Source organism: Procambarus clarkii, chromosome 4 (assembly GCF_040958095.1).
Source record: "Procambarus clarkii isolate CNS0578487 chromosome 4, FALCON_Pclarkii_2.0, whole genome shotgun sequence".
Classification (NCBI taxonomy): Eukaryota; Metazoa; Arthropoda; class Malacostraca; order Decapoda; family Cambaridae; genus Procambarus; species Procambarus clarkii.
Window position 1 is genome coordinate 14426175 of NC_091153.1, and position 12696 is coordinate 14438870.

The 12696-nt window shown below is 49.4% G+C and overlaps 1 protein-coding gene across 1 annotated transcript; it reads left to right on the forward strand.

Moving 5' to 3' along the window:
- The first annotated feature begins 10505 nt into the window (after positions 1 to 10505).
- LOC138370627 (uncharacterized) lies at positions 10506 to 11585 on the forward strand. The gene has a single exon (XM_069335198.1). It carries the CDS (start codon positions 10506 to 10508, stop codon positions 11583 to 11585), a length of 1080 nt encoding a protein of 359 aa, XP_069191299.1.
- The last annotated feature ends 1111 nt before the right edge of the window (positions 11586 to 12696 follow it).

A 12696-nucleotide genomic window follows, 5' to 3' on the forward strand; every position in this document is an offset into this window, starting at 1 on the left:
TATGGACCAGCAAATCATGGACCTACTTACTGGGGCTCTACTTATTAAGGACCTGCTTACTGTGGACATGCATACCATGGATTTGCTTACTGGGACTCTACTTATTATAGACCTAATTACCCTTGACCTGCTAACCATATGGACCTGCTTACCATAAATCTGCTTACCATGGGCCTGCTTGCTATGGATCTGTTTACCATGGTTCTGATTACCATTGACCTGCTTGCTGTGGAACTGCTTACCATGGATCTGCTTACCATGAACCTCCTTACCTTGGACCTGCTTAAAATGGACCTGCTTACCATGGACTTGCTTACTATGGACCTCCTTACCATGGACCTGCCTACCAAGGACCTTTTTTACCATGGACCTGCTTGATATGGACCTGCTTACCATGGACCTTCTTACCATGGACTTCCTTGCTATGGACCTGCATGCCGTGGACCTGCTTACAATTGACCTGCTTACCATGGACCTGCTTACCATGAACTTGCTTGGTATGGACCTACTTGTTATGGACCAGCTTACCATGGAAATGCTTACCATGGACCTGCTTACCATGGACCTGCTTGCCATAGACCTCCTTACCATGGACCTGCTTACCATGGACCTGCTTACTATGGACCTGCTTTATATGGATTTGCTTACCATGGACCTGCTTTATATGGACTTGAATACTATGGACCTGCTTGCTATGGACCTGCTTACAATGGACCTGCTTACCATGGACCTGTTTACCATGTACCTGCTTACCAAGGACCTGCTTACCATGGACCTGCTTACCAAGGACCTGCTTACCATGGACCTGCTCACCATACACCTGCTTAACATTTACCTCCTTACCATGGACCTGCTTACCATGGAACTGCTTACCATGGACCTGGTTACCAAGGACCTGCTTACCAAAGACCTGCTTACCAAGGACCTGCTTACCATGGACCTGCTTACCAAGGACCTGCTTACCATGGACTTGCTTACCATGGAGCTGCTAACCATGGACCTGCTTGCTATGGACCTGCTTACCATGGACCTGCTTACCATACACCTGCTTACCATTGACCTCCTTACCTTGGACCTGCTTACCATGGACCTGCTTACCATGGACCTGCTTGCTATGGACGTGCTTACCGTGGACCTGCTTACCATGGACCTGCTTACCATGGACCTGCTTACCATGGACCTGCTTACCAAGGACCTGATTACCATGGACCTGCTTACCATGGGCCTGCTTGACAAGGACCTGCTTACCAACGACCTGCTTACCATGGGCCTGCTTACTAAGGACCTGCTTACCAAGGACCTGCTTACTATGGAAATGCTTACCAAGGACCTGCTTGATATGGACCTGCTTACCATGGACCTGCTTACCAAGGACCTGCTTACCATGGACCTGCTTACCATGGACCTGCTCACCATACACCTGCTTACCATTTACCTCCTTATCATGGACCTGCTTACCATGGACCTGCTTACCAAGGACCTGCATACCTTAGACATGCTTACCATGGACCTGCTTACTATGGACCTGCTTTATATGGATTTGCTTATCATGGACCTGCTTTATATGGATTTGCTTACTATGGACCTGCTTGCTATGGACCAGCTTACAATGGACCTGCTTACCATGGACCTGCTTACCAAGGACCTGCTTACCATGGACTTGCTTACCATGGAGCTGCTTACCATAGACCTGCTTGCTATGGACCTGTTTACCATGGACCTGCTTACCATACACCTGCTTACCATTGACCTCCTTACCATGGACCTGCTTACCATGGACCTGCTTACCATGGACCTGCTTACCATGGAGCTGCTTACCATGGACCTGCTTGCTATGGACCTGTTTACCATGGACCTGCTTACCATACACCTGCTTACCATTGACCTCCTTGTCCTTGGTAAGCATGTCCTGGTACCTGCATACCAAGGACCTGATTACCATGGAACTGCTTACCATGGACCTGCTTACCAAGGACCTGCTTACCAAGGACCTGCTTACTATGGACCTGCTTACCATGGACGTGCTTACCATAGACCTGCTTACCAAGGACCTGCTTACCATGGACCTGCTCACCATGGACTTGCTTACCATGGACCTGCTTACCATTTATCTGCTTACCATGGACCTGTTTACCAAGGACCTGCTTACCATGGACCTGCTTACCATGGACCTGCTTAAGATGGACCTGCTTACCATAGACATGCTTACCATAGACCTGCTTACTATGGACCTGCTTTATATGGATTTGCTTATCATGGACCTGCTTGCTATGGACCTGCTTACAATGGACCTGCTTACCATGGACTTGCTTACCATGGAGCTGCTTACCACGGACCTGCTTACCATGGACCTGCTCACCATAGACCTGCTTACCATGGACCTGCTTACCATTTACCTGCTTACCATGGACCTGTTTACCAAGGACCTGCTTACCATGGACCTGCTTACCATGGACCTGCTTAAGATGGACCTGCTTACCATAGACATGCTTACCATAGACCTGCTTACTATGGACCTGCTTTATATGGATTTGCTTATCATGGACCTGCTTGCTATGGACCTGCTTACAATGGACCTGCTTACCATGGACTTGCTTACCATGGAGCTGCTTACCACGGACCTGCTTGCTATGGACCTGCATACAATGGACCTGGTTACCATGGACCTGCTTGCTATGGACGTGCTTACCATGGACCTGCTTACCATGGACCTGCTTTCCATGGACCTGCTTTCCATGGACCTGCTTACCAAGGACCTGATTACCCTGGACCTGTTTACCATGGACCTGCTAACCAAGGACCTGCTTACCATGGACCTGCTTACCAAGGACCTGCTTACCAAGGACCTGCTTGCTATGGACCTTACCATGGACCTGCTTACCATAGACCTGCTTACCAAGGACATGCTTACCATGGACCTGCTCACCATACACCTGCTTACCATTTACCTCTTTATCATGGACCTGCTTGCCAAATACCTGCTTACCATAGATCTGCTTACCATGGACTTGCTTACTAGGGACCTGCTTTATATGGATTTGCTTATTATGGACCTGATTTATATGGATTTGCTTATTATGGATCTGCTTGCTATGGACTTGCTTACAATGGACCTGCTTACCATGGACCTGCTTACCATGGACCTGCTTACCATTTACCTGCTTACCATGGACCTGCTTACCATGGACCTGCTTAAGATGGACCTGCTTACAATAGACATGCTTACCCTAGACCTGCTTACTATGGACCTGCTTTATATGGATTTGCTTATCATGGACCTGCTTGCTATGGACCTGCTTACAATGGACCTGCTTACCAAGGACTTGCTTACCATGGAGCTGCTTACCACGGACCTGCTTGCTATGGACCTGCTTACCATGGACCTGCTTATTATACACCTGCTTACCATTGACCTCCTTACTATGGACCTGCTTACAATGGACCTGCTTACCATGGACCTGCTTGCTATGGACGTGCTTACCATGGACCTGCTTACCATGGACCTGCTTACCATGGACCTGCTTACCATGGACACCCTTACCAAGGACCTGATTACCCTGGACCTGTTTACCATGGACCTGCTAACCAAGGACCTGCTTACCATGGACCTGCTTACCAAGGACCTGCTTACCAAGGACCTGCTTGCTATGGACCTGCTTACCATGGACCTGCTTACCATACACCTGCTTACCAAGGACATGCTTACCATGGACCTGCTCACCATACACCTGCTTACCATTTACCTCTTTATCATGGACCTGCTTACCATGGACCTGCTTGCCAAGGACCTGCTTACCATAGATCTGCTTACCATGGACCTGCTTACTAGGGACCTGCTTTATATGGATTTGCTTATTATGGACCCGATTTATATGGATTTGCTTATTATGGATCTGCTTGCTATGGACTTGCTTACAATGGACCTGCTTACCATGGACCTGCTTAAAATGAACCTGCTTGCTATGGACGTGCTCACCATGGACCTGCTTACAAAGGATCTGTTTATCAAGGAACTGCATACCATGGACCTGGTTACCAAGGACCTGCTTACCATGGACCTGCTTACCAAGGACCTGCTTACCATAGACCTGCTTACCATGGACCTGCTTAGCTTGGACTTACTTACCATACACCTGCTTACCATTGATCTCCTTACCATGGACCTGCTTACAATGTACCTGCTTACCGTGGACCTGCTTGCTATGGACGTGCTTACCATGGACTTGCTTACCATGGACCTGCTTAAAATGGACTTGCTTACTAAGGACCTGCTCACCATGGACCTGTATACCATGGACCTTCTTACCATGGATCTGCTTGCCAAGGACCTGGTTACCATAGACCTGCTTACCATGGACCTGCTTACTATGGACCTGCTATATATGGATTTGCTTATCAAGGACCTGATTTATATGGATTTGCTTACTATGGACCTGCTTACCATGGACCTGCTTACAATGGACCTGCTTGCTATGGACGTGCTTACCATGGACCTGCTTACCAAGGATCTGCTTACCATGGAACTGCTTACCATGGAGCTGCTTACCATGGAGCTGCTTACCAAGGACCTGCTTACCATTAAGCTGCTTTCCAAGGATCTCCTTACCAAGGACCTGCTTACCATGAACCTGTTTACCATGGACCTGCTCAAAATACACCTGCTTTCCATTTACCTCCTTACCATGGACCTGCTTACCATGGACCTGCTTACCAAGGACCTCCTTACCATAGAATTGCTTACCATGGACCTGCTTACTATGGAACTGCTTTATATGGATTTGCTTATCATGGAACTGCTTTATTTGGTTTTGCTTACTATGGACCTTCTTGCTATGGACCTGCTTACCATGGACCTGCTTGCTATGGACGTGCTTATCCTGGACCTGCTTACCAAGGATCTGCTTACCATTTACCTGCTTACCATGGACCTGGTTACCAAGGACCTTCTTACCAAGAACCTGCTTACCAAGGACCTGCTTGCCATGGACCTGCTTACCAAGGTGTTACGGCCCTCTCGGGACGCAACGGGGTTCTCACTCTGATGTTGTTAGAGGAAGATATATGTATCCGTTCCCAAGCCAGTAGTGGCTATCAAGGGATGAGATCCGTGACGCAAGTAACTTAAAAGGGAGTAGGGAAAGAAAGTTAAGAACTTAATATTATAATGTTCACCATCACCGATTAAATATATAAAAATCAAACGTGCACAGGGGGAGGGGTATTAACACTTTACAAGGGGATCATGCACAATCTAGTCTTCTGCTGAAGACTCTGGATCAAGAAGCTAGGTGCTGAGTCCGCAGTGCTTTCCTCGTGGCCTTAAGACGTGTCCTCTGAGAATACCGAGCCTACCCTGGCCACAGGTCAGCCAAAACACAGGTCCACTGGGGGCACCGTCGTGGAGGCCGTCAACCACACGTCCAGCAGGTCTGCTGGCAGGTACTGAGCCACCAAGGCTGGTACGGCCACTCCACGAACGATAATAGGGGTACGCCCTAGACAGGAGTCTCGTGTGATATCACAAATCACCCTCCTGTCCTCAATACCCCAGTGGATTATCGTCTCCAACAGTCGGTCCCGGGTAAATCCTTTCACTGCCACTCCACTGGCAGGCTAACACACCACAGTGTTCTTCCGGGGGGACGACGTCACAACAGCTGCAGCAAACTTTTCAGTATGGAGACTGGCTGCCTCGGGTAGACTCACTCAACCTTCAACACAGTGGTCCCAGGTCGACTCTGTAAACAGACACGTCATCAATAACCGGGACACTAATACATCTCACTTACGGGCTCGGGCGCAAACACCTGACGTATCCAGTCCATAGATGGCGCTGTCGTCGGAGCACCACCTCACCAGAGGTCAGGAGCGGCGGTGTTGAGTGCGGAACCAGACTGGAAACTGGTCCTCGAGGCCAGTACACGCTGTCCTCACCAGGTGTCGTCGACCGTTTGGCGGGGGTTCCGGAAGCTGACCCACAGATGGCGTGATTGTCACTGCTCCAGGCTCGGACGCTGGATCCGGGTTCGTAACACCTCCCCACCAAAAAGAATTTGGTTTGGGGTTCTATAAAAAGAAACACAAACCAAATTAGTACGGCGACACTGCTCCAAATGGACACACATGCTTTATAATCTGGGATGGCGAGGCTGTCTTGTCTACAGAATTGTCCTACTGGGCAATTCCGGCCCAATGGGAACTTGCAGATTGAAGGCGATGTCCTGTCTGGCGTAACCTTCCACGTCTCCACTGCGATGTCAATCAGGGGCGTCATCTCACATGTCTCAAGGAAGGATCGGTGTAGACACGATCTGGGGCGTCTCGACACTTCCCTGCGTCGTGGCACCGATGATGGCTGATCCCAGACGGTATTTCTAGTACCGATCCGGTGGTCCTTCAGGGAGACAGGAACCTGGAATACAGGGGTCAGATAATTCAGAGTGATCGCGACAGTGGGTAAGTCAATACTTACGGCATACCCTACTAGGTCCACTCCTAGTCTCAACGGGGCTGTTTGCACGTCGCAGATGGCATTCGCTCTGCCACCGTCAGGTCGACCAACGTTCCGTATAACGCTGCATTGAGGCTCAGCTATCACGCGGGGAGTGTCAACCTGTCGGAGACAGTCACTCATATTATCATTTCTTGTACCTCCTGAATCTACTATTACCTCCCAGGTCCCTTCGTCGACTGCAACACTTGCAGTACCAATCTCCAATCCCTGGGACCTCTTCACGATGTTCATGGGAGCCATCATTCGTCGGGTCGTCCACCGGTCCGCACTGAGAGCACAAACGAGAATCAAACAAAATACCGATAGGAAACATTTGGTAAATCGAGGGATAAGTTTCCTGAGCTTGTTATGTCCATAGCCGGCAACTTCCACAAGCCTGGCTTGGACCGAAGAGGGCACTAGACCTTTTGAACACACCTCACATACCTCTGACGTCTGGGGAATCTCTGGCTGGTTCACTACATGCTGTAACTTGCCATACCGCAAGCACACATCCGCCTTCGCTCCAGACTCGTTGGTATTCGTGGGTGTCTGCACACAAGGCCTCTCTTCTAGCTCAGGTTCTTCTGCCATCGTAACCTCATGTTCCTTGTCGAGAGAATCAGGAGACACTGCTAGAACGTTCTCAATCTGTAGGCGAGAGGACAAATTAAACATAGTTACATCCGGGTCTGTCTTTACCTGGACATTACCATTGCCTGTAGACACCTCCGACCTTGCTGTTCTGGTAGACTCGTCCACAACCTTGGGAAGATTGATGCTCCAATCTGTCACCAAGTCGTTGGCTAGTACCACGTCAATCCCAGCCACAGGGAGGGTATCGACTACTGCCAACGCACATGTGCCGCTGAAATAAGGCGAGTCAAGATGTACTGGCACTAAGGGGGCGATGTACTGCGTCCTAGGAAACCCAACCAGGACAACCTCTGGTCTCCCAACCACACTTACTCCCTCGGGTAACGAGCTCTTCACGATCAGGGACTGGGCTGCTCCACTATCTCTGAGCACTACAATTGATCTTCCAGTATGATCACTCGTTACATACCCGGTTGAAGTGTGAGGGGCCAACAAACTTGGTTCTTCCTGCGTCGTCGTCGACTGGTTTCCTGCTGGTGGTGTAACACAGCTCATCAACATCACCTCCCTTCGTGCGCTGCCACCTCTTCTGCCTCGGCATCTAGCAGCTATATGCCCTTTCTGCCCACAAGTCCAGCACACCATATTCCTCCTCGGGCTCCGGTGTTTCGGACTGCTAGGACTTGTTCTTCGGGGGCTACTTGGGGGCGTCTTCTTAGCACTTTGTGGGACGGGTCTTTCTTCTTCATCATGAGGTCTGTCGAACCGGCGCTGGTAGTTCCTTGGGACGTACTTAGCAGACGGCCTATGAGTCAGGATGTACTCTTCAGCCATGGTGGCTGCTGCACTCAAGGTCTCTACCTGCTGCTCTTCTAAGTATGTCTTGAGGTCTCCAGACAAACAATCCTTGAAGTCCTCGAGCAGAATCAGCTGCTCAAGGTCTTCCTTGGTCTCCACTTTTCGAGAGGCACACCATTCTTGAAAAAGTCGCTCCTTGATTGTGGCGAATTCGGTGAAAGTGTGCTCTGAGGTCTTCTTCAGGTTTCTGAACTTTTGCCTATATGCCTCAGGTACCAATTGGTACGCCATGAGCACCACTTTCTTCACCATATCGTAATCGCCGGAGTCGTCAAGGGATAACGTAGAGTAGGCGATTTGGGCCTTCCCAGTCAAGACTGACTGTATCATGATGGCCCAATTCTCCCTTGGCCACTCCAAAGAGGCAGCGACTTTCTCAAAGGCTGCGAAGAACTTCGAAACTTCTCTCTCGTTGAATTTGGGGACCATTTTGATATTCCTTACTGGATCGAAACCGCTTACTCCAGTTTGTCTCTGTCCAACGCCTAATCGTAATACTTCTAGTTCATGTTGTCTCTGTCTTTCTTTTTCTTCTCCTTCTCGTTCTTCTCTCTCTCTTTCTCGTTCTTCTCTCTCTCGTCTCTCTTCTCTTTCTCTTTCTCGTTCTTCTCTTTCTCTTTCTCGTTCTTCTCTCTCTCTTTCTCGTTCTAATTCTAAACGCCTCATCGCCAATTCTTTATCTTGTCTTTCTCTTTCCATTTCTAATTTCTTCCACTCTATTTCTCGATTAATTTCCAAGGCACGCATTTTGACAGTTAGCAAGCTTATATTCAGCTCACCTGCATCACTGTCAACGTCGCTGCCCTTATCTTCCTTTTCCATGGAAGCTATCTCCTCACCTTCCCTTGTACTAGGAGTCTCGCCTTCCTGTTTCTCTTCTGCCTTCAGGTGCCGGTGAACCTTGGACAAGATCTCCACACGGGAATCACTGGCACGGATCTTTATCTCCAGGTAGGCGCTCACTAGTACAAGCTCTGGTTTGCTCAGATACTTTAATCTGGCAAGACAGTCCACTCTATTCAGAAAAGCCTGAACATCGTCCAGATCATCGATGGTAGCTTTTTCTGCCATTGTCACAGATGGAACACTCAACTAGCACTTAACACACCGCTTACCCGTTAGGACTTAACACACCGAGCACTGTTCTACGCCAATACTGCACTTTATCGGACCAAACACTGCACTTGCCAATATTGCACGTAATCACTTCAGGCACCACACTACCCAATATTGCACTGAGTCCAAGCGAACACTTCGCTCTACAATATTGCACTGAATCACTGAGCACCGCACTAGTCAATATTGCACTTAATCGCTTAATCACAGCGAGCACCGCACTGCACAATATCGCACTTAGTCACTCTGAGCACCGCACAGGACGTATAACGTCACAATCGTCACACAGGGGGAATTATATACAGGGATTACGCCACTTCACCACCCCTGTCAAACATACTTAACAAGGGGACGGATCCCGCTGGGGATGCCAATTATGTTACGGCCCTCTCGGGACGCAACGGAGTTCTCACTCTGATGTTGTTAGAGGAAGATATATGTATCCGTTCCCAAGCCAGTAGTGGCTATCAAGGGATGAGATCCGTGACGCAAGTAACTTAAAAGGGAGTAGGGAAAGAAAGTTAAGAACTTAATATTATAATGTTCACCATCACCGATTAAATATATAAAAATCAAACGTGCACAGGGGGAGGGGTATTAACACTTTACAAGGAGATCATGCACAATCTAGTCTTCTGCTGAAGACTCTGGATCAAGAAGCTAGGTGCTGAGTCCGCAGTGCTTTCCTCGTGGCCTTAAGACGTGTCCTCTGAGAATACCGAGCCTACCCTGGCCACAGGTCAGCCAAAACACAGGTCCACTGGGGGCACCGTCGTGGAGGCCGTCAACCACACGTCCAGCAGGTCTGCTGGCAGGTACTGAGCCACCAAGGCTGGTACGGCCACTCCACGAACGATAATAGGGGTATGCCCTAGACAGGAGTCTCGTGTGATATCACAAATCACCCTCCTGTCCTCAATACCCCAGTGGATTATCGTCTCCAACAGTCGGTCCCGGGTAAATCCTTTCACTGCCACTCCACTGGCAGGATAACACACCACAGTGTTCTTCCGGGGGGACAACGTCACAACAGCTGCAGCAAACTTTACAGTATGGAGACTGGCTGCCTCGGGTAGACTCACTCAACCTTCAACACAGTGGTCCCAGGTCGACTCTGTAAACAGACACGTCATCAATAACCGGGACACTAATACATCTCACTTACGGGCTCGGGCGCAAATACCTGACGTATCCAGTCCATAGATGGCGCTGTCGTCGGAGCACCACCTCACCAGAGGTCAGGAGCGGCGGTGTTGAGTGCGGAACCAGACTGGAAACTGGTCCTCGAGGCCAGTACACGCTGTCCTCACCAGGTGTCGTCGACCGTTTGGCGGGGGTTCCGGAAGCTGACCCACAGATGGCGTGATTGTCACTGCTCCAGGCTCGGACGCTGGATCCGGGTTCGTAACACAAGGACCTCCTTATAATGGACTTGCTTACCATGGAGCTGCTTACCATGGACCTGCTTGCTATGGACCTGCTTACCATGGACCTGCTTACCATACAGCTGCTTACCATTGACCTTCTTACCCTGGACCTGCTTACCATGGACCTGCTTACCATGGACCTGCTTGCTATGGACGTGCTTACCATGGACCTGCTTACCATTGACCTGCTTACCATGGACCTTCTAACCATGGACCTGCTTACCAAGGACCTGAATACCATGGACCTGCTTACCATGGACCTGCTTACCAAGGACCTGCTTACCATGGACCTGCTTACCAAGGACCTGCTTACCATGGGCCTGCTTACCAAGGACTTGCTTACCAAGGCCCTGCTTACTATGGACTTGCTTACCAAGGACCTGCTTGATATGGACCTGCTTACCATGGACCTGCTTACCAACGACCTGCTTACCATGGGCTTGCTTACTAAGGACCTGCTTACCAAGGACCTGCTTACTATGGAAATGCTTACCAAGGACCTGCTTGATATGGACCTGCTTACCATGGACCTGCTTACCAAAGACCTGCTTACCAAGGACCTGCTTACCATGGACCTGCTCACCATACACCTGCTTACCATTTACCTCCTTATCATGGACCTGCTTACCATGGACCTGCTTACCAAGGACCTGCATACCATAGACATGCTTACCATGGACCTGCTTACTATGGACCTGCTTTATATGGATTTGCTTATCATGGACCTGCTTTATATGGATTTGCTTACTATGGACCTGCTTGCTATGGACCTGCTTACAATGGACCTGCTTACCATGGACCTGCTTACCAAGGACCTGCTTACCATGGACTTGCTTACCATGGAGCTGCTTACCAAGGACCTGCTTGCTATGGACCTGTTTACCATGGACCTGCTTACCATACACCTGCTTACCATTGACCTCCTTACCATGGACCTGCTTACCATGGACCTGCTTACCATGGACCTGCTTACCAAGGACCTGCTTACCATGGACCTGCTTACCAAGGACCTGCTTACCAAGGACCTGCTTACTAGATACTTACTTACGCATCCTAGGGGTCCAAAACCCGGATTTCCCAGCACTTCGCCCTGATGGCATCACCATATACTCATGGAAGGAGGGTAGACAGTTGCTGTGGGACTACACATGTGTATCCACCCTGGCTGACACCTATGTACACTTCGGAGCTGATCAAGCAGGTGGGGCGGCCAACCACAGGGAAACAGCAAAATCACTCAAGTACAGGCGACTGGAAGGTCAATACCTCTTTGTTCCCATAGCGTCTGAGACGCATGGCCCCTGGGGCAAGAGTGCCTTGGGATTTCTCAAGGAATTGGGGTCCAAGCTCATTGACGTCACCAGAGACCCAAGGGCTTCCAGTTTTTTATTTCAGCGTCTCAGTGTGGCGATCCAGAGGAGAAATGCTTGCTGCGTCCTCGGTTCCTGTCCAGAAGCGGAGGAGCTTCAAGAGATCCATAACCTTTAGGCATTTGTCTTGTATGTTTTGTAACCTTTAAATACACAATAAAGGAAAAAAAAAAAAAAAAAAAAAAATATATATATATATATATATATATATATATATAGGCTGATATATATATATATATATATATATATATATATATATATATATATATATATATATATATATATATATATATATATATATATATATATATATATATATATATATATATATATATCCAACACTATGAACGTTGAAAGGTGCGTTGTCTGAGCTTTGTGTATGGCGAGGCAGGTACAGTGAATGGGTGAGGGTGAGGGGAGGGTCGCCGCCGTCTCAGTGCCGCCACCCACCAGCCCCCAAGGCGGGGTACGGGGGGAAGTGGGGAGTGATGGGGGAGGCTCTCGAGCTGCCTACAGTGATGTTAGTGGAAAGTTAGTGCGTTCATAAGCAAATCGGTGAGTGTAGTGTTAAAAACAAAGTGCACTAGTGATTTCCCCGAGTGTTTGATAGTGTGTAACAAGTGTGACGGCAGCCTCCCTCGTGTGCCCACCCTCCACCACCCCCCTGCCCGCCATCTTCCCCCACCCCGCTACCTGCGCCCTACCCAGCCAGCCGCCCATCAACACACAGCCTACCCACACACGGTGCCCAGGCCATGCCCAACCCCCCCAGGAGGGTAATGCTTGCCGTGTTACTCTCCATCTGGGAAGGAGAGGGTGCACTCAGCGGGCAGCC